Source organism: Erithacus rubecula (genome assembly GCF_903797595.1).
Source record: "Erithacus rubecula genome assembly, chromosome: 1".
In the NCBI taxonomy this organism is placed as follows: Eukaryota; Metazoa; Chordata; class Aves; order Passeriformes; family Muscicapidae; genus Erithacus; species Erithacus rubecula.
In genome coordinates, this window is record NC_136658.1 from 26,587,935 (window position 1) to 26,610,117 (window position 22,183).

Here is a 22,183-nt window from a genome sequence, read left to right on the forward strand (position 1 = left end):
CCAGTATGTAATTTGCTGTGCCCACGGAGGCTGCTGTGCCTTGGCCAGTCTCCGGCTCCTCGCAGGGCTCTGCGGGGGCAGGCGAGCCGAGCTCCCTCCCCGTGAGTCCCGGCCTGGTGCCTGCAGCCTTCCCGGGCTGCCCGCCACACTCACGAGGGGCACCTGCAGGAATAAGGAGAACAGAAGCGCCCCAGCCATCCTCTCTGCCTCTGGTGCTTGCTGAGCAGGCCCTTTCCCAGGCTTGTTTTCCCCAGCGCGCCGCCCAGAGCGGGTGCCCAAGGCCGGCAGAACCGGGGGCCGGCGGGGCTGGGCGGGGGCCGAGGCTGCCGGCGGGACGCCCGCGGGCAGCCGCCCCTACAGCTCCGCACCCCCGGGGCTGGGCGGGGAGAACCCCGTCCTCACGCCCGGCCCCAGCGCCGGGCCAGGGCCGCTCCGCTCCGCCCCAGCGCCGGGCCAGGGCCGCTCCGCTCCGCCCCAGCGCCGGGCCGGGCCGGGGCCGCTCCGCCCCGGGGCGGGGCCGGGCCGGGCTCCGCGGGCCGCTCCCGCCCCCTGCCGGCCGCCTGCCCTCGGCTGCGGGCTTGTCCCTTCCACCCGAGTACCCGGTGCATCTCCCGGGTTTGTCCCTTCCACCCGAGTGCCCCGTGCATCTCCCGGGTTTGTCCCTTCCACCCGAGTACCCCGTGCATCTCCCGGGTTTGTCCCTTTGACCCAAGTACCCGGTGAATCTCCCGGGTTTATCCCTTTCACCCGAGTGCCCCGTGCGGCTCCCGTCCCCGGCCTCTCTGCTCCCTGCAAGGCATCTCCTGCTCGGAGGAGCTCGGCACCGCCGGTGGCACAGCAGATGTGGGCGGTGGGCTGGAGTTCTCTGGAGCTCAGAACTGGGGGAACAGAGGCTCTCCTGGGGTCGGAGTTACCTGTTCTGGAACACAGCTCTCACGAGGAGCGGCTGGAAGAGCTGGGGGTGTTTGGCACAGAGGCTCAGGGGAGACTCTATCACTCTCTACAAACGCCTGAAAAGAGGGTGTAGCCAGGTGGGGATCAATCTCTTCTCCCAGGTAAGTCGTGACAGGACAAGAGGATGTAGTCTCCAGGTGGTTTAGGTTGGACATTAGGAAGAATTTCTTCACAGAAGGGCTGCTCCTGGAGGTGGTGGATTTGCCATCCCTGGAGTTGTTTAAGGAAAGGCCGGATGTGGCACTTAGTGCCATGGTCTAGTTGCCATGGTAGTCACAGGTTGGACTTGATGATCTCAGGGATCTTTTTCCAGCCTAACTGATTCTGTGACACTTGGAAAAGTTCCCAACCCCAAATTTCTATGGTTTACTTGCAGTTAGTCTCAGCCTGATAAGAGTGTATGTATGTTGTGTCCTGTCTGTGGCAGGTAGTATTGTACAGGCAACATCAGAGCCTCTGTGTTATACAAGATGTGGCCATGTGCTTCCTTTGTTTTTCACATCAAAGATCTCCTGACCCAAACTGATCCAATGTCAGGAGCTCTCCAATCTTACGCTGGAGCAAAGTGACAGGAGGCCTCAAAACTTTCATCTTCAGTCCAGCATGTAGAAGTGCTCTCAGTTGTGAGCAGCCTGAAGATCAAAGTAACTTTTACTGCCTGTTTCTCAAAGAGCTGATTTGATCTGGAGTATAAAGGGAATCTCTTTGGGCTGTGACAATCAATACTTGAGCCTTTTAATTATTTTCAATGGCCTTTGCTATCATTAATCACATAGTTGCATGATTGTATCTCAGAATGATAGATTTTCCTGAGTGATTCTGTCATTTCCTGGAATCAGAAGGTGCTGGTTGCTCTTACTGGTGATTGTTTCTCTTTTCTGGGCTCTTTAAGCATCCCTTCTGCAGACTGATGATTAGTCCATTTTGGCCTGTATTAGTGGAAAGTTTTCAAGGTCCCTCAGGTGTTGTTCCTCTGTCACATATTTGGAATGACTGGGTTGGGTTTTTTTGTCTTTTGGATAAAGAATCCTTCCCTGTGCTATGCTCCACCACAGTAAGCCATTTGTGTGAGGCTCCTGAACAGATGGTTTTCTCCATTGGGATCTCCTGAGGGATTACACAGGATGTTGTTGCTTTTATAGCACAATATAAAAAGGGTCATTCCCCCAATGTGCAAGTTAACTGCAAAGTGGTACCTCTGGCAGAAAATTAGTGTATGCATTTCTCAACCCTCTGATCAGATATAGGTTGGTTGTTTCTTTAGCTAAAGAATATTTGATTCCTTTAGCACAGGCTGTCAAACCACTAAATTCACAGATTGCCTTTAGCTCTGTCACTGATTTTCTCCTCCCTGCTACACAACCGTAGAGGTGAAGCATTGACCTTGAGACAACTGGCAAGCTGGCCAGTGTTTCTGTGGACTGAACTAATAGTAGCACAGCAAAAACAGGTTGTCAGGTGTTACACTAAGGGAGTGTGGCTGCTCATTTTTGTAGGACTGGAAGCAGAAAACACGTGACATCTATTCTCTTGCAGTCTGTGTTGGCTCCAAAGCCAGTTACACCTGATGCTGTGAGGTGAACTGAAAGCTTCCTAGATATTCCCCAGGGTCCTGCTAGGTAATGGTCTGGTACAACACTTGATATCAGCAAAGATGCTTCTGCTGAAAAACCTACTGGCTACCCCATATGAAGTCAGCAAGCAGAAGATTCTGAAGAGTGCAAGGATTTGTAGCTAATATTTATGGTTCTTGTTTATGGTGTGGAAAGAGTGAAGGTCAAGGTGGGGACCAGTCTGGGTTTACATTGGAAGAAGTTTCCAAGGTTGACTGGATTCTGTATTCATACAGCAGCTGTGAGGAATTAGATCCCACTTCTTCAGTCTTCAAGCCCTGTCATAATACTGACGCTACCTTGAGCTTGCATCTTCTCTCTTGAGATAATTGATCTAGGAGACTGCCAGGTGTCCAGATGTTCCTTCTAACCTAAATATTTCTGTGAACTAGAAAAATGGGGGCAGACAAAAGAGTGTTCAAGAAGCTGAGTGAAAGAGCCAGGCAGTTTTTTGTTGATCTGGGTTTATTGATTATCTCAAGTTGGTTTGTTTGTCCTTCCACAGCCTGCCAGCGAGGGTTCTACCGCCACTCCCTGGATGCTAAGCGCTGCCTGAAGTGCCCCCCCAACAGCTTGTCCAACGAGTCAGGGGCTACGTCTTGTTCCTGCCATGCAGGCTTCTACCGAGCACCATCAGAGGGCCAGAACATTGCTTGCACCCGTGAGTTGCACACAGAAAGAGACAACAATATCCAGACAGGCTGGGGGATGGATTTATTGAGAGCAGCACCACAGGGAAGAACTAGAGGGTACCGGGGGTACTCATTTGGCATGAGCTGGCAGTGAGAGCTTGCAGCCCAGAAAGCCAAGTGTATCCTGGACTGCATCAAAAGCAAGTGGCCAGCAGGGTGAGGGAGGGGGTTCTCTTCCTCCACTCTGCTCTTGTGAGACCTCAGCTGGAGGGCTACATCCAGGTCTGGGGCCCCCAGTACAAGAGAGACATGGACCTATTGGATCAGGTCCAGAGGAGGGCCCTAAAAATGATTGTAGTGATGGAATACCTCTCTTATGAGGAAAGGTTGAGAGAGTTGGGATTGTTCATTCTGGGAAGAGAAAGCTTCGGGGACATCATATTGTGGCCTTTCAGTACTTACCTGCAAGAAAGATGAAGAAAGGGTTTTTATGCCAAGGCCTGTAGTCACAGCACAAGGTACAATGGTTTCAAGCTGAAACAGGGTAGATTTAGATGGGACATATGGAAGAAATTTTTTATGATGAGGGTGATGAGACATCTGTAACAGGTTGTGGGTGTCCTATTCCTGGAAGGGTTCAAGGCCAGGTTGGATGAGGCTTGGAGGAACTGGGTTTAGTGAAAGGTGTCCCTGCCCATGGTGGAACACCTAACTGGATCTTCAAGGGGCGGTTGGAACTAAAAGATCTTTAAGGTCTCGTCTAACCCAAATCATTCGTTGATTCTGTGAGCAATGATATGGAGAAGAAACAAAAGGTTAGAAAATGGGGATGAGAGATCAAAGAGGGAGGGGCTGGGGTGAAGAGAGGGCTCCATTTGAGATGCATCAGCAGAGGGGAAGCTGTCGCAGAGCTTTGGGCATTAACAATGGATCTAACACTTCCCTTTGTGCTCCTGCAGGCCCACCCTCGGCTCCCCGCAATGTCAGCTTCTCCCTCCTTGGCACCCAGCTGAGTCTGTGGTGGCAGCCACCCAGTGACCACGGAGGGAGGAAGGACCTCACTTACACAGTCTTCTGCCAGCGCTGCCATTTCCTGTCCTGTGAGCCCTGTGAGGCTGGTGTGGTATTCTCCCCCAGTGCCTCTGGTCTCACGAAACCTGCAGTGGATGTGGATGGCCTGGAAGCTTACACCAATTACACATTCACTGTGGAAGCCCATAATGGTGTCTCAGGAATGGGACCTTCTCCACAGAGAACTGCTCCAGCTGTCTGGGTCTCAGTTGGACATGCAGGTTAGCAGAAGCAGAGAGAATTTCTTCCTGCTCATCATGAAAAGGAAGAGGAATCTCTTTGAATATTTAAGCTTTCTCCATCTTCTCCTTCTGCCTGATACATGTGTTGGTATGGTATGATAAGGATTCTAAAGTACCTCTGCCTCTGGCATGTAAAGTCCATTAGTTATATTCCTTGCAAATCAAAGTAGCAGTAATATTATCCACTAAGAGCTATGAATCTGAAAATAACTTAACAGAGGTGAGGAGGATGAAGCCCTCCATGTCACACAGCCTGAGTATTCTTACCTGTGTGACAGGAAGACCAAAGGCTGTGTCATGAAATATTTCCCATGGCTCAGATACTGCAAAATACCAAACCCAACAGAAACCCTGTCATAACTGGGAAAAAAAGGGGTTTTGAAAGCATGGAGGGATGAGGATGTTAAATCTCGATACATTTCTGTAGGTTAGCTTTAATCTGGCTAGTTTGGCTGTCCTGTAAATAGTTTAGAGAGCACTGTGAGATGTGATTATAGAAAAGTGACATCACAGTACTCAACAGCCCTTGGTGCATTTCCTGGGTTCTAATTTAGTAACAAAATATGACTTTTCTTCCTGATGCTATGCAGGGGCAGCACAACTCTGAACTAAAAAAGCAGAGCTACTTTTGGCTTGCCTCATCACTTCCTGATGATGATGAAGGACAAAGAGAGAACCAGGCTTAACTCCTCAGTCCTTCCAGACTCTTGAGAATAATTTTTTTATTCATGAACAGCATGCATTTGCAGTCAGCTGAGAAATTTTGAGCACTGAGTTTCACTGCACCCTTGTGCAATGCAGCTGCATTCATAAATCATTGCATAGAATAGCTGTGCTACCGCTGCTGTAGGAGCATAAAATCCTAATATTTTTTATTTCAAATGTAATTTCTTGGAACACGGGTGCTGTTTTGAGGGCCAAACATAGTTATGCTTCTGCTGTTGGGGCAGAAGCACACTGTTCATGGAAAGCAATTAATTACAACCAGAGACCTCATTTCCCTTCCACCACACAAGAGCAAAATGACAGTGGCAATGAGACTCAGTTCCAGTTGCACGGTATGACCAGACCTTCTGGTGGAGAGAGGACGTAGTTTGCCCTTCGTTTGTATTTCTCCCTCATGTTCCCTATTCTCTCCCACTGCAGCTCCAGTGACAGTATCCCAGTTTATTCTGACACAGAGAGATGACAGTAGTCTCTCTGTTTCTTGGCTCGCCCCACGGCAACGCAGCCGGACCTCAGTGGAGTATGAGGTCATGTTCTTTGAGAAGGTGAGGCCTGCCTGGTTGCTCTTTCCCCTTCCACCCAGAGGGGTAGAAGTGTCCTCTTGTTCAACATGCATTTGTTACTTGATGCTGTTTGGCTCCTGCAGGGAGAGGAGGCACGTTACACAGTGAAGCACCTTCTCGAGCCGAACGTCACTCTGAGAGACCTGCAGCCAGACACAGCCTACCTGCTCCGTGTGAGATCCATCACTCCCCTTGGGCCTGGGCCCTACTCCCCAGAGCAGGAATTTCGCACCCTCCCACCAGGTACAGGACAAGCACTGGGATCTCATCAGGGAGAAACTCCTCCATCAGATTGTATATTCTCATGCTACATGGATCTCTTTTTGTGTTGTTCTGGCTGTAAGGCAAGACACCGCTCTCCTGAGTTCCTTGTCACCAGAGCCAAGCCTGTTGCTTTGTAAAGACAAAAGGCATTTTTCTTATTTCCCTGCTCTTTTAGAAAATTTGCTTGCACTTTCCCCTTTAGACCTGATCAGTCTCAGTTTAGTGTGTTGTACTGACACGAGACTTAACCAGATCTTCATTTAGTTCTAGAAAGGCATTGTAATTTTGCCTAATGTTTCTAAGTTTGAATGCTTACCATATGCCTCCTTTTGTGTGCCAGTTACTAGCGAAAAGGGAAACTCAGAGGTTCTCAGTACTGTTTTTTCCAGCTTTATCAGTTCCATTTTATGTAGTCCAGCTCCTGAATGTAGCTCTGCCCAAAGAGATGGCATGTGCCACTGAAAAAAGTTCAGTGGAATGGAATTTGGCAGTCTCCAGTGCAAGATGGAATTTGTTCTATCTTCATTCCATAGACTCCTATTGACCCTATAGATAACTTTAGAAATATGGGTATTGAAGTGCTGCATTTGAAAGACTAATTTGTAATTAAGTAAGGACACGAGGAAGAAATCTAAGGCATACCTTAATGTAACTAAATAGTTAAATCAACAAAGTAAAAACTGAGAAGGAGTTTGGATACCATTACTGGAATATAAAGGTTGTGCCCTTTTTGGCATCAGGAGCTTTTGGTAAAATCTTCATGAAGTCACAGTGACAAATAATGATAACAAAAATTATGTTTAAAAAGAAGTGCCAGCAAGGTTTCATTTGATGAGAGTTCTTGTTTGGTAATACTAGGAGCATGTTTTTAGTTATTATAGTCTAGGAATATTAGTGCAGGATTTGCAAGGGGTGGAAATTTTTTATTTAAATCTGAATTTCATAATTTAGATCCCTAAATCCCTCCAGAAGTCCTGTGTATCTAAAAGCTTGTCCATTTTATCAATAAAGATACTATTTAATCTTCCAAATCTTAGCTTTTTGATTTTAACAAAACAAGGACATTAGCTCTGTCTCTTGCTTTCTGCTTAACTAAGCTGATGATTTTTAATAATTTTAGTGGGACGAGTCAGAGGAAAAATAACTAGTGTTAATTAGACTTTATGGATGCTGACCATTGGACTAGATTTTAGGAAACACTTCCCCACACAGTTCTGTGTATCATCTGTTCCTTGTTTTAAAATCTGCTCATTTATTAAAAAAAATATTATTTGGGGATTTCCTTTCTTGCAGGTGTTTTCCTAAATCTCTTTTGGGAAAATAATAAAAATATGTAGACTCTCATTATTTCTCCATTAATGCATTTTAAGTTCTTATTTTTTTTAATTATGGGAAATAAGTTTTTTAAAAGACCAGCAGAGGAAATGTAGCATTTTCTCTGATGAATTCAAATATACTTTGTGGAAATTCCTAGCTTTATCTTGAGAACCTAAATGGAAGGAGACAGCCTGTGTTATGTGAACACTCTCTGAAAGCTATCCAATGACAGAATGAAACCACCTGATCCTCAGTTTTGAGAAAACAGGAATATGATAGACTGCAAATTTGTAAGTCAGTACTTGCTTCAGGAGTCCTAAGCAGTGAGGGGATTTTGTTAGGGTAATTAGGCAAAGGACTGGCCTCAGATATTGATGGGAAGGGAGCATGTAATTAATTTCATAAACAAGAAGAGAGTCACTTTAGAATGTTGGGGAAAATCATGTCTTTGCTTTGCCATGGTTCAAATCAGCTACTGAGCAGGAAAAAGGGCCTGATCTGAAAGGATTGTTGGATAGGACTGGGAGGGAAGGAACATCCGTTCTTCATTTTTGAAAGTGTCGTGGAATATAGGGAGGAAATCAGACATAGGGATAAATTACTCAACTGGAAGACCAAGATTGTAGATAAGAGTCAACCAGATGACCACCAGAAGGTGCTCTGTGCACATGAGTAGTGTGATAGGACTCCCATCTGGTGGCTCTGCTGCCTGCAAGATGAGTAGCTGTAACATGCCTAATGCCATTGACTGGTAGAACCTGGTTGGTATATTCCAGACAAATAAGTATTGTCTTTTAAGTGATATGGCCTCTCTCTTTGTTTCTGCAGACACGGGAGCTCTGTCTGGTGGAGTCATAGTTTCTATTATCTTTGGAGTTTTCCTGTTCATTGCGCTAATTCTGGGACTTTTCATGTTTTGGCGAAAGTAAGTATGGATTTTTGTTATTGAAAAAGGTATAGATGTAGGAATAGCTGAGCTAGGGGAACTTGAGAAAGGGAGGCCCTGATTTCTCACAAGATATTGCATAGGTAGAGTTTAGTTAGAGAAGAAAAACACCAGTGTGCTGCAGCAAGATGGAAAGGGTCTCAGTAAATAATTTTGATTAGCAGGATTGGAGGGATTGATATTGTAAGATAATGTTTGCTCTTGGGAACAAAGGAATACATCATGATTTCTCAGTTTTCTGAGAAAATAATCCAGCAGTATCATATTTTTATCATGACAGAGGAAATAAAACATTATTATGGTACAATCATTTCTACAACTGCTGACCAGTTGAGTGGTAATACATGTATCCAGTCATTTCAAACCATTTTTCATATACTATTACTGTAGACGTACTCTACCCATATACAGAATTCCACTTTCCTTCTCAATGTCTGTAAGGCTGCTATTGCTTGTTTTTAAGAAGATCTGATTTTCTACTGAAAGTGAACAGAAAACCTGAAATAAGTAGAAATTCATCTGTAAACTCAGCACAAAACTCCCTGTATGAAAACAAGCTCTATATCTAAATGTTAATGAAGCGTCACATTTTATTGCCCACTGTACTTTTCCAAGTAGGTACAGTGTTGGGTTCCACTTTGCTCTATGCTTCCCTGAATTCTGTCCCTAACCAACTAGTGGTGACACCTTGAAAGTCTTGCTTTTTGCTCTGCTGTCTGCTGACCATTTTATTTTCACGACTCTTTCTGACGTTCCAGGCGGGCTCGTCGGAGACATGCACGGCCAGATTACAGCACTTCAGGCTTTGAGCGAGGTGAGTTCAAAGGGGTAATAAAGCCAGGGGGAAGCCTAGAATGTGTTGGAAGGAATGAAAAGAAACATTAGTTTGTAACCAGATATCGGCATGGCTTTTCTGATGTAATTTGCCTCTCCCCACAACAGTTCTATTCTTCAGTGTAGGTTTGGTAGATTGTTTTACTGCCATTGTCAGAAGCAATGGCAATTCACTTCTGCTTTTGTAGTTATGCTTTAAAAAGGTTGTCCAAAGACCTGACAGGTTAATTTGCTCTTTTGTTTCCCTTTACCACAGAGAAGGTCTGGTTGAAACCCTATGTAGACCTGCAACCATATGATGACCCCAGCAGAGGGGTGCTGGAATTCACTAAGGAACTGGATGTCTCTTGCGTCACTATGGAGAATGTGATAGGAGAGGGTGAGTCAGTTATTGTTCTCCCCATCTTTCAGTTTTCCCACACTGTTGATCCTCAAGTTCATCTGTGACATTTCGCCTCTGGTTGTTTTCAGGAGAGTTTGGGGAGGTCTATCGTGGGTCCCTGCGGCTCTCAGGGAAAGAACGTATTGTGGTTGCCATCAAGACTCTGAAGTCAACATATTCAGACTCACAGTGGTGGAACTTCCTGCGTGAAGCAACAATTATGGGGCAGTTCAATCACCCAAACATTGTGCGTCTGGAGGGAGTTGTCACCAAAAGTAAGTAAGAGTATGTGTGAGAGAGTCCTGGGAGGAAAGCAGAAACGGCCACATTTCTCAGGCCTTTCTTAGAGTTTGCTGTGAGAGAGGCTGTTCTGGGAGAAGACAGGCATTGTCATGTCAGAGAATGAGGGAAGGAGGAGAGGTATGGATTTCTGACAGAGTCCTGAGGCAGTGTTGAGAGAGATCTTCCAGGGATGGTGAGTAGATGAGAAGTTGGGATAGGTGAGGGATGCTGCAGGGTCATATGTGCAGTACAAGGAGGAGTACAAGATCATTGGGAGATGTGTAAGCAGAAGGGGCAGCCAGCTGTGCCGGTGGAGCTGGGGTGTTAGCTGGGGTTGGACGTGGTTCTCTGTGTTGGGGAATATGGAGAGCATTGAAAAGCATGAGTAAGAAAACTTGTAAAAGGCTGAAGCCGTCTTGTCTTCCTCAAGGGAGGCCAATGATGATCATCACTGAGTATATGGAAAATGGAGCACTGGATACCTTCCTCCGGGTGAGAAACTCCAATTTGTAATAGGCTTGTGTATTGCCAGAACTTGCACTTGACCTGGATTTAGGGCTATAAAATAAAACTAGAAATAAGATCCAGACATCCACTTACTTTCTGCTTACTGACATTTCCACTGTCAGCAGCAGAAGCTTAATACAATCCAATTTGTTCTGTTACCAGAGTGGCGTCTTTGGTAGTTGAAATGCAGCTGCTTAATGATGACTGCAGACCAGCCCCAGTCCCTTAGTGAGAGCCTTTGTCCCTTAGTGGGGCCTTTGTGCTGCAGCACTGCCTTTTTCCTTGTCCACTTTTGTATATTGATAAGGTCAGTAATTAGAAACCAAGCAGACCGATGTCACTTCTCTCATTTCTTCTTCCATGCAGGAGAATGAGGAAAAATTTAGCCCTGTGCAGCTTGTGAGCATGCTGCAGGGAATAGCCTCTGGCATGACCTACCTTTCAGAGCACAATTATGTGCACCGGGACCTGGCTGCCCGCAACATCCTGGTAACGCGCAGTCTCCAATGCAAGGTGTCTGACTTCGGGCTCTCCCGAATTTTGGAGAATGACGCAGAGGGAACCTATGAAACCAAGGTAATGCAAACCCAATCTTTCTGCCTTGTAAATTAACTATAGGCTCTCTCTGAGGAAACCTGTAGTAAAATTGCAAGTCATGGTGTGGATGGTTCAGAAGGCAGTGCTTTTGTCTCTGGAGTCCAGGTTGATTTTGTTTGCTAAGAAATTCAGAGGGACTGTGGTATTAAAATGAGAAGCAAAATAAGAGGTCTGATTTCTTGAACTCAGTTACTAAATTGAGCTTTGAAGATAGCCTTGCTGCGATCAGAGTTTTGGACTAGAGTAATCTCTGTGTCTCTTCCAATGAAAGTTTCAGTAATTCTAATGCATGGTGTTCTTCAAAGCGGGACTGTGGCTGGTGCCAGGCTCTTACTCCCATAGCAGAGAATTTTGTGTAGCATTCAAATGAACAGAGGGCTTAAACTCATTTACTTTCCAGGAATATTTCTTTCCTTTTGAGAAATTTCCCTGGGGTGATTACATGTCACTTCAAATGAAGTGGGCCCAATCTCTGAACCACTTTGTAAAGTCCTTGCATGAAAACACTGCAGACATACAACTCAATTAAACATGGTGGATACACTATGTTTCTGCTCTTTTGCAGGGTGGTAAGATTCCTATCAGATGGACAGCCCCAGAGGCCATTGCTCATCGCATTTTCACCTCAGCCAGTGATGTCTGGAGCTTTGGAATCGTCATGTGGGAGGTGCTGTCATTTGGTGACAAGCCATATGGGCACATGACCAATCAAGAGGTAACAGACACTGAGTTCAAGAGCTGATTTTAAAAATAAATGAGGCATGTGTGCACAACTTTTGTAGACATCCCTCAGCCTGCAGTCTTGACTTTCTTTTGAACACCTAACTACTATGTTTCCCTCCCTGCTAAAAGTCAGTGCAACCAAGTCAAGGGCAATAGGTATTGAGATGCCAACAACAATAAGCCAAATCAAAGAGTGTTTAAATCAGCCATGGCATTTGGATCTGGAGATATTTTCTATTGGTTTTGTTTTCTCCTTCCTCTGGCTCTGGTGCATTATGTCTGGTATCATTCTAGGCTCAGCACATGCTGTTGAAATTATTCCTCAGGGTCTGGTTCCCATTCTCTCACTGTGCCTGTGCCAGGACCATTTAGTCCTCACTTTTTCTCACTTCTCATGAACATGAATATGAACATGAACATGTCCTGAGTGGCAAATGAGAGCGAAACTAGTAAGGACTGAAAAAACATATGCCACTTAGGTTTTTGGCATCCCTTAGATGTCTTGATCCTGTGCCATGCTGCCCAAACCTGTGTAATACACGTGTAATCTGCACCACCCCTCCCTGGCTGCACTTTGTGAAGCGGTGAATGGCTGCTCCCAGAGGTCTCTGGCTCCTCTGCTGCATTCTCTGCTCTTGGCCAGGTTTCTCTATGTCTCTGTGCAGGTGATGAAAAGCTTAGAGGATGGGTACCGGCTCCCCCCGCCTGTGGATTGCCCGTCCATCCTCTACGAACTCATGAAGAGTTGCTGGTCACACGATCGGATGAGGCGGCCTCATTTTCAGGAAATCCGGGCACAGCTGCAGCATTTCATCTCCAGCCCCCAGCTCCTCCGGCCTGTTGCAGACTTTGATCCCAGGTAAGCAGGCTGTGCCAGAGGAGGAGGGTTAACTGGGACACTTCACCTCCCTGTCCCAGCAGGAGGAGAGGCAGTGTGGCCATGCAGACTGGAAAGATGCACCTTGAGTGCTCAGTGTGCAGAAGGTAGTGGCCATCTCTGGCTCCTGGTGACAGGAGAGGGCAGAGCCACTGGGCTGCTCTGGCCTCGCTGTGCAGGGAGCGATTAGCTGCCTCAGCCCTGGCAGGGTGCTGGCTTCCCCTTTGCTCACTGTCTCCTAGTGCTGTCTGTTCCAGGGGGTTGCCTGGCTAACAAAGGGTTATTGTCCCTAGGGTCACGCTCCGCCTCCCCAGCTGCAGTGGATCCGATGGGATCCCCTACCGATCCATCCCCGAGTGGCTGGAATCCATCCGCATGAAGCGCTACATCTCCAACTTCCGCACCGCCGGCCTGGACACCATGGAGTCCATTCTGGAGCTCACTGCCGAGTAGGTGCAGGCCAGGCTCCCACAGGGCACCTCAGGCTGTGCTACAGTAGCTGTGCTCCTCCCTGTGCCATCTGGACAGGACTCATGTTCCCTTGGAAGGCTTCTCTCCGTCCTTCTTCATGTAGTTAAATGGAGGTGGACGGGCTTCTTGACCTAAAAGGAAAAAGTCAGCCCAGACTGTGAGACTAATACCTGAGCTATCCATGCCCATGCTTGAGGCTCTTCAGGGGTCTTCAGCTGCTCTGAACTCACATCAGACACAAGGGGAAAGAACAGATGGCAATAGATGGCTAACCTGACTGTCTCCCCATCCTTGTAGGACTTTGTAAGATAATTTCTTTGCCACAAACCCCATGTAGACTAATGATATCCCCCCCCACTCCATCAGCCGGGCACTGTTGTGTCATAGAGCAAATCTTTTTGGGCTCCTCAGAAGGACTCAGAACACAGCTGTGTTATTATGTCAGAGATGTTCAGCCAGCTCCAACCAGGGCAGTTATGTGAAACAAATGAGCAGGCACAGACCTGCTGAAGGGTTGAGACATGGTGCTATCACAAGATGATTTAATCACAAGTCCTGATTTACTGGGAGCACAGGCCTAGCCAGATGGTGGAAGAGGTCAGTTGACTGGGTGAGCAGAGGTAGCCAGGGAAGGGCAGGAATATCTAGAAGTTTCTAACCTCTACAGAAAAGGCACTAATGAACTAATTTCTGAACTAATGCTTGGTAACTGTTTCTGCCCTTACCCACACCCTCATCCCAAAGGAACAAGAATAGCAATTCTTTTTTTCCTTTCTTTTCCCATTTCCTTCAGGGACTTGAAACAGATGGGAGTGTCACTTCCAGGCCACCAGAAGAGGATCTTGTGCAGCATCCAAGGCTTTAAGGAATGATCAGTCGCTGCATTCTTAAGCTTGAAAAATGCCCATCCTTACCAGATATCACTTGGAATCATTCCTATGGCAATTGCTTCCAAATGAGTGACTGGACAAACAAAGCAAAACAACCAGAACTGAAAAAGCTCGTGAGGCAACACCACCTGCTCTCATTTCTGTTCCCCCTTGCTTTAGCTCTACAGCCATCAGTATGTTTCAGAGCACTGGTCTTAGAAACTGTTCTCTGTCTTCTGCAGTCTACTTTGTGCAGAATTAAGTAGGCCTTGTAGTCCATATACTGGAGATTCAGACCCTCAGTAGATCACATGGAATACAAAGTGGGTGGAGGGTGATGGATAACGTTTTAAGGTTGGAGATGAGGGTTGAGGATAGATTGGGACATTCAGGGAGCAGGCACAAGAATACAGACAGGTAGAGACAGGGCTCATTCACTCCTTGGCATACATTCCTTCTCACTTCAGCACCCTTCTGGCTTTCTTATTTTGCATCAGGAACAAACTATTCAGTCCTTCACAAGGCTGCTGGTAAGGCATATATTTTTTAATGCAGCTATTCTTGTTGTGAACACCAGCCTGTAGTGTACTTCTTTCTTTGGAGGAGAAACTGGGAGTAGAAGCATACCCTGCTGTAACTTGTGTGATCACATCACCTCAGCATGGAGCTGTTTTGCACATGCACACTTCAGAGGGGAGATTTACATCTCTCCAAACTGCTTAATACCTTTTCTTATGCCATGGACAGAAAACCCTTTGCATACCCATTTTTCTCTGCCCCTTTTTAAAAGAGTCAATAGTTTGGCTGGAATAGGGTATTTGTAACAAAAGAATGTGTAGGTGGTCTGTCTTACTCCTTCTCTGTGGAGGAAATGTTATTATTTATCAGATCTCAACACAATTATAGTCTGTAAATAATACTTTGTAAATAAACCTGTGGCAGAGCAGGCTGTCTTGGAATTCTTTGGCTTATTTTAAATGTAATTGAGACCTTTAGCATACATGTCATAAGTCCCAGCAGGGTCCTTACATCCATCTTTAGTTGTTTCAGCCAATGGTCTTTGTCCATTTAACTGCTGATGAAACATGGAAGTGCAATTGCATTGGATTAAAGGATACCTTTGTAGCTGGTCACTTCAGATTTTTTTTTCTTTCAACCCATTTACTATCTATCTAACACCCAAGTCCATTGCTTTACAGATCCTATGATTATTCCTAAATCATAAATATTTGCAGCTACTGCTGTGTTTGATGAGATACATGTGAGTAGCACTTCTTTCTCCTGCAGACTAGATTGTCCAGGAGAAAGAAAAATTCTCGCTGGTGTTCCTAAGATTTTCTCCCACGTGGGAAGAGTAGCTATCTCAAGATTTATTTTTCAAGTCTAAGTTGGTGAAGGTAAGTGCTATACATCCAGCAATGTGACTTGCTAGAGATAACAGTGTTTATAAATTTATAATGCTCTAAATTCTTAAAGCTGCTGCTTCTGGGAAGGCCTTGCTTAACCATAGATGACAGGAGGGCTAAGAAGCAGAGATCTAAAGAACTGCAACCTGATGTAAGAAGGCTACCAAACCATGGCTACTCAAGTCACTGCCACTATAGCAAGAGAGAAAGATGCAAAGCAAAGCTCTGAATTTTTAGTACATCAGTCTTAGTAGGAGATGTCTTCAACATGAAGTACAGATAACGGGTAAAGTTGGTACATGGCAGATACCCAAGCTAGCAGATAAGCCCTGATGAAGCTGACACAAGATGCACATGTAAACTTTGGCCTGTCACTGCAAGTGATAGAGAAGTGGGAGTAGTTGATACATCAGATACTTGCTGCCATGCAGAAGGACCTTCATAGTGGGGAGAAATGAGAAGAGAGGAGATTCAGGAAGTTGAACCAAGGAAAAGGCAGAGCCTCACGACTGGGGAGGAACAGTCTCAAGCGCCAGTACAAACTGGGGACTGGAAGGCAGCTTTGCAGGAAAGGACTTGCAGGCCATTGTGAACAGGAAGTTGCATCTGAGCCCTTTAGCAAAAGAATACAACAGTACCTGGACTGGATTTCAGCAAATTCATCACCAGTAACTGGAAGGAGGCATTTATTCCTCTTATTTAAGCATTGGTCAGACACCTGAAGTGTTGCGTGCAATTTTGGGGTCCCCAGTACAATGAAGGATATAAACTTAATGGAGCAAGGCCAGTGAAAGGCCACAGTGGTTCTGAAGGGATTAGAGCATCTGACATACAGGGAGAAGCTGAGAGCTGGAGGCTGTTCAGCCTCAAGAGGGAAATGTTTGGGTGGCTTTTATCATTGTGTATAAATACCTGATGGGAGTAAAAAAGGAGCCAGACACTCCTCAGTGCTATCCAGTGAAAGAAGCAGTAGTGAGAACACATCAAAATGCAGTAAATTCCATTTTGAAGGTGAGAGAAACCTTAGGAGTAAGAGTTGTTAAAGCTGGAACAGATTATCCAGGTCTCATCCTTTAAGATATTAAAAAGCAACCTGCTCTGGTTGACCCTGCTCTGAGAAGGGAGGTCCTCTCCAAATGCTAGGAGCTGCTGAATCAGCTGGCCTGGTAGAGAAGAGGCTGTTCAGTTCCATGTCCTCAGGGTACAGCCAGTAGCAAGCCTGAGCATGTATTCCCAATAGGCACTCATGCCCAGAAAATCCCCAAGTTTCTAATGTGTGCACGTATATAAATGCACACACATTTACACGACTGGCCGGAGGCAGAGAGCACAGCAGACATGCAAGCACAGCACAAACAACCTAATCCTCTTCCTGGCTCTGGCTGATCAGGATGAACCTGTTCGAGGGAAACACATCCATGTACACGATGGGTCCCTCTAGTGCCCGAGAGCAGCCATTCTGCAGCTGGCCCCACGCCCTGGAGCCGGAGCTGCTCTCCTCAGTTGCTGGCACCAGGAATCGCAAATCCTCCAGGCCTGCAGCCCTGCTGCAGTGATGGGCATGCAGACATGCGCACACACACCCTGGAGCCCTCCAGCAGTTAGCCTTAGACAGTGGCTCTAGCCAGCAGCTGGCTCCAGGATGCCCTGCTTCCCAGTGTCCTCACACACAGATGCAAACTCTTCAGACCCAAGAGTAACCCCTGGGAGCTTCAGCAGCTGACTCACACACATCTTCACAGCCTTTAGCCAGACCCACAGCTGTGCATGTCCTGGCTCTCAAATCTCTTACCTTACCAGCTACTCTGACTTGATCTTGCTGGCAACAACACAAGGACACACACACCCACACGATATGCATGCACTCAGGTCTGTCCAGTTGCTGGCATTCAGATCCATTTGCACAGAACAGATTCCATGCACAGGGAAACCAAAAAAAAAAAAAAAAAGCTATTATGAGGACATGGACAGACTGTACTGATGACACACACAGGGCATGGCCAGACAAGCGTACTGTGTACGTGCAGCCACCTCCTTCTGTACCCTTTTCCTGTCACTTTTTCCCATGGTGCTTCCCATCCTTGATCAGTCCTGTTCCTTGCCTTTGATTTCCCCTCTGCACATCATCCCATGCCCCTCACAGACAAAACCTCCCTTTAACCCACAAGCTACTCCCTTTCCCTTGACTTCACTGGATAGGTCTCCTACCCAGACACCAAAGTTATGGTACTCTGATAGCTCTGGGAGGAGAACTAGTGCTTCTCTACCCCAGCACTGCTCCTTTCTGCACTCCTTGGTGTTTGTGGGCACAAGCATTTAATAACATGGTCTAGAAACAACCTCTCACAACACCTACAAACTAGCAACAACTACAGTAAGAAAAAAAAAAAAAAAAGCATGATTTAATTCTCCACTCATTCAATAGAAAACCTCAAGACATTTACTGGATCAATTTGCAAGGAGTCAAAGATTTTCCCCAAACTGGCAAGAGATCAAGCGTAGGTTTCACATTTCTGAAATGTAGAGACATTGGTGCAGTGACCATCAGAGTACTATGCTTAGAACCATAAGCATCAAACACAAAACACTTTCTGAGAAGCAATAGTCATGGGCAAAGTGTGCACTTTTATTACAATCCACTTCCATCTGACTGGAATGCCCACCTCTGAGTGATATGTGAAGCAGACTACAATATACTGCAGTCTTCTACTGCTTTAAATGAGTGCTACTTTTCAGGCACAGAAAAATACAAGTCTGGAAAGGAGACCAAGAGGTGGACAGACAAAGGCCATGTTCAGACTTCTGATCTCTTGAGGCTGGGTGGAATAGCATTGTAAACATTTGGCAATGTATAAAAAAAGCTATACAAGACAGTTCTACTGCCAAAGACAGCAACTCTCATGGATGGCTGAACAAATACAGCAGACACAGGTTAATGGAAAAAACCCACACATTTTATTGAATGCAAACAGTGGTTGGACAGTGTTGTTATTCAAAAGGTTTGTTCAGTTTGAGACAGTTTCTAGTCCAGGAAATGGGGCTCAGTAACACTTGGAGCCAGACAGTACATTGCAATTACACTGAAGCTTTCACTGACAGCAGTGAAAGAAACCCTACTGGAACAGGAGCTGTTCCTCAGGCTGCTGAATCCTCATCCACGCTCTGAGACGCCTTCTCACCATGTGCTGCCTGTCCTTATGACAGTCTTTATTTGTAAACATGCATTCTTTGGACTGCTTTGCTACTCTGGTTCCCAGCCTGGCTGTCCAGAAACCACACTGGGAAACAATTCATTTTGGGAAGGGGAAAATTATTTTTTAAAAGAAAAAGTTTCCAAACTCAGAGTAGTATTTCGAACACTGCCAGTTTAATCTGGCTAAGGAAAAAGATGACAAGACAGTAAATCAGTAAAATCCATTAGAGACAGAAAAGCTACAGCAGGTTAGCTTTTTCCAGCAACAGTAACAGACTCCTACTACTTTCTGCCTCTACACTCTAACCCAAGTGAGGGAGCAGGCAGAGGAAGACATCCTGATAATGAGGTGTCACAAGATATAAAATTAAAGACAGAAGTGGTGCCAAGATGCAGGCTTCCACCTTTTCAAGTCAAATCATCATTCTTAGCTCCATGGAACTGAAGAATGCTCTCAGCCCTTCCCAGCACCTGCCACCAGGTCTTTCTTGCTTCTTCCACCAGGCGGTGGCAGAGGTCTGATCCTTCTCCTCCAGAGTCTTGAGGGAACAGCGATTGTGCACTCACTTTGATCACAGCCCCCAGCCTGGAATACACTGTGGCCATGTGACAGAAGAAGAGGTCCTTTCTTGGTGGGTGTGCAGAGTGATGTCTAGGAGCAGTGAATCCTACACAAGTAAAAATCTGTGCTGGCATAGTCTCCATTGGTAGCAGTCTGCCTTGTCAGGCAGAGGGGTAGGACAATGGCAGGGAGGGGAGTGCTCGAGGGAATGCCCCCTCTGAGCTTCTCAGCGCGCTGCTTTTGCACGGACGGTGTGACACTTGATACACAGCACGTGCCCATCCAGAGGAAAGCACCCATTCTCATCTGCTTCAATGGACAAGGGCTTCCCACAGTCCTGAGGAGGGAAAAAGGGAGGGAGCTCAATGACAGCCAAAAACAGGGTGAAGACATTCAAGGATGTAAGAAATACCCCATGGAGTCAGGATAATTGCTCAGAGTCCACTGTTCTGTCCCTGGTGGTGCTAATGGCAGATGCTGTTTTGAGGGGACAGCAATCTCGGCAAGTTCCCTTCCTATACACAAGCTTACGTATTGGGATGAAGACAATGCACTAGTCCCTGTGTTCATGCCTGTGAATGTCTAATCCTTTTCTGAAGATGCTTAAAAACACTCCAGATACATTCAAAACAACTTCAGTGTTTGGTCAGCATAGAAAACAAAGGTGCCAGTTGCTGAGGATGGGCACAGGAGACATGGGAGGAGTGCGGCTACCAGGCTTACCTCACACTTGTAACATTTCATGTGGAAATTTTTCTCCAATGCAACAACACGCACTGTCTCATCCTTTCCAGGCTCTGGCATGATAGGTTCACTACAGACTGAGCAGCGTGGAGCATACTTCCTGCAACACAGAACCATGGAGGAGACCATGACCACCGTGCTGACACTCAAGGCAGGCTTCTCAGTGTTGTTCAATGGCATTAGCAGCAGAGGAATAGTAAATGTTTAGGTGGAAAGGCACCTCAATGTCTTGCTGACTCATTTTTAACTTCATGCCAGACAGATGACATGGGCAACTCAAGCCCACACTGCAGCAAAAAGCAGCAGGTGTGAGGGAATCTGCCTTCACTCATACACCACATGCACATGCTCTGCTCTCCCCATACCTGTGGTAGTCATCCACACAGTGAGGCTGGTTGGACTGGTCCACAATAAAAGAGGTCCCCTCCAGGGGGGTATGGCACATCACACAGGTGAAGCACTGGGGATGGTATGAGTTACCAGTGGCCTTCAGCATCCGGTCTGTGATGGTCTGCTTGCAGACACTGCACTTTTCCAAGGTGCTCTGAGCCCAAAGAAAACAAGTAAGACGTGAATCCTATCTCCCACCCCAGTGAGAGTACACCACAGAAAGCAAATATGGAAGGAGGAAGGGAAAGCAAGAGAGAACAACCACAGCGAGCTCAGTTTTCCCCACCAGCTTTCACCCCAGTGACTCACAGCATAGCAGTCCTCACAAAAGGGCTTCTCATCCACATTGTAGAACTGCTGCCCCTGCAGCTGCTTCTCACATTTGAAGCAGGTGAAGCACTCCACGTGGAAGAGGCGGTCCAGGGCCCTCACAGCCGGCTGGGTTCGTGACAGGGGCTTCCGGCAGAAGCCGCAGAGCTCTGTCAGTGGACAAGGAAAGGGATCAGCAGAGATGAAAACCCATCACAGTCTTACTACTAATGCTGTCCATTGAGGGCACGCACCAGAAGTTGCAGACTCTGCTGGGGGTGGATGCTCCATGTCCTTCATTAGTTTCTGGGTCAACTTCTCCAGCTCTTCTACCTCCTTCATTGTCAGACAGGAATTCCCCCGAGGTGGATCTGCACTGTTACCTGTGGGTCTATGCTGCAGAGGAAGAGGAAACATTCAATCCCAAACAACAGACTCCCTCCCACCCTGTCCCTAATAAACTTATTTCTTTTGCCTTTACAGGTCCTCTCTGTTCATCTCTAGGAACAATCTGCCATCCTCTGTGCTTGATTCTTTCCACCTTTACATGAAATCCTCCACCGCTATCTCTACAGTTACATCTCTCTTTCAGATGGGTAACAGCCTCCCATCACCTGGGGCAGATCAGCCCTCATCCTCCCAACTTCACTCCCAATGTGCCTGCCCGAAGACAGAAGTCCCATGGCTCTTGATTTTTTCCTTACCATGTCTTTTGCAGCAGCAGGTTGTTCTGTTGGGCGTGGCTTCTCCTGCACTTGGGGTCTTTCCCTCTGCTGGGCATAGGTGAAATTGGGGGGCTGTGGTCTAGAGGAGGGGCCCGAAGGTGAAGGGGCTGTGAACTGAGTCTGAAGGGACGTAGGGTATCTTGTAGAATTTGAGGGAGCCATTGGAACATTGTCACCTGATTTGGACACAGACTTAGGAGAGCCGGCAACAGGAGATGGGGTGAATTTAGGCATAGATTGAGCAGAAGGGAGAGAGGGGGGTGGAGGAACTGGTGCCTGGGGCTCCTTGCGTTGCTGTGGGGCTGCCCATGGGGTTGGGGTAGGGTTCAAATCCACCCCAGAGGGCTTGAAGGATGAGCTTCCACTTGGCTTTGGTGTGAACTTGGAAGGAAAGGAATGAGGAGTATCTTTGGGTGCAGGTGGTATTGGTATTTCCACAGGGGCTTTTGGAGCCAACGGTTTCTCCAGAGAACTTGTGGATCCTGGAGTTATCTGTGAAGAGAAGCAGCAGAGAGAAAATAGGCAGGTATCAGCAAGGCAGAAGAGAAAATATGCCTTCTCTAGCAAGGAGTCAGCCAGCAGCTATCCCAGACCCAGAATGCAAGGAGTTTCCACACTTGACATATTTAGCAAGTGCAAGACAAGCTGCAAGATCCGTGTTTTCCAGTCCTTCACCAACACTTCTGTGCTATGGTTTATCCTGACATTTTCATCTGCAGTAGCACCCTTCTCACTACCTCTTCAGCAAACCAGTCATCTCTTCTTCCACCTGCAATATTCTGGACAGCTCACCCGGGATTTGAAGGGGTCATTCTTCTCCATGTCATCCAACATTACAGACAGTGAGTCAATCTCAAGATCAACGCTGCTCATCTTGCCACGTACCTACACCACCATCCACGAGGAAAAAGGGAGCAGAGCATGTTACAGGAGCAGCCAGAGAAATGGGTGTATCATTCCCTTACAATAGTATATTTTGATACT

General features: G+C 46.7%; 3 protein-coding genes across 6 annotated transcripts in view; 1 reads left to right on the forward strand and 2 right to left on the reverse strand.

The window, feature by feature from the left end:
• Window positions 1-14,996, forward strand: part of EPHA1 (EPH receptor A1) — a 34,184-nt gene extending 19,188 nt beyond the window's left edge. Inside the window, exons 5-18 of the mRNA XM_079297605.1 lie at window positions 3,073-3,228; window positions 4,159-4,491; window positions 5,659-5,783; window positions 5,885-6,044; window positions 8,211-8,307; window positions 9,087-9,142; window positions 9,419-9,541; window positions 9,634-9,819; window positions 10,257-10,318; window positions 10,700-10,909; window positions 11,496-11,645; window positions 12,319-12,512; window positions 12,824-12,979; window positions 13,795-14,996. Coding sequence (XP_079153731.1) covers window positions 3,073-3,228; window positions 4,159-4,491; window positions 5,659-5,783; window positions 5,885-6,044; window positions 8,211-8,307; window positions 9,087-9,142; window positions 9,419-9,541; window positions 9,634-9,819; window positions 10,257-10,318; window positions 10,700-10,909; window positions 11,496-11,645; window positions 12,319-12,512; window positions 12,824-12,979; window positions 13,795-13,873 — 2,087 coding nt within the window. The 3' untranslated portion in view covers window positions 13,874-14,996. The remainder of the gene's footprint in view (window positions 1-3,072; window positions 3,229-4,158; window positions 4,492-5,658; window positions 5,784-5,884; window positions 6,045-8,210; window positions 8,308-9,086; window positions 9,143-9,418; window positions 9,542-9,633; window positions 9,820-10,256; window positions 10,319-10,699; window positions 10,910-11,495; window positions 11,646-12,318; window positions 12,513-12,823; window positions 12,980-13,794) is intronic.
• Window positions 1-22,183, reverse strand: part of C1R (complement C1r) — a 239,921-nt gene that overhangs the window by 170,380 nt on the left and 47,358 nt on the right. The window lies entirely within an intron of this gene.
• Window positions 18,209-22,183, reverse strand: part of ZYX (zyxin) — a gene marked incomplete at its 5' end in the record, with an annotated part of 28,887 nt that continues 24,912 nt past the window's right edge. For all 4 annotated transcript variants that reach the window (XM_079297718.1, XM_079297720.1, XM_079297719.1 and 1 more), the window contains 7 exons: window positions 18,209-19,368; window positions 19,755-19,875; window positions 20,141-20,319; window positions 20,475-20,644; window positions 20,729-20,870; window positions 21,179-21,691; window positions 21,992-22,084. In XM_079297718.1, coding sequence (XP_079153844.1) covers window positions 19,258-19,368; window positions 19,755-19,875; window positions 20,141-20,319; window positions 20,475-20,644; window positions 20,729-20,870; window positions 21,179-21,691; window positions 21,992-22,084 — 1,329 coding nt within the window. In that variant the 3' untranslated portion in view covers window positions 18,209-19,257. The remainder of the gene's footprint in view (window positions 19,369-19,754; window positions 19,876-20,140; window positions 20,320-20,474; window positions 20,645-20,728; window positions 20,871-21,178; window positions 21,692-21,991; window positions 22,085-22,183) is intronic.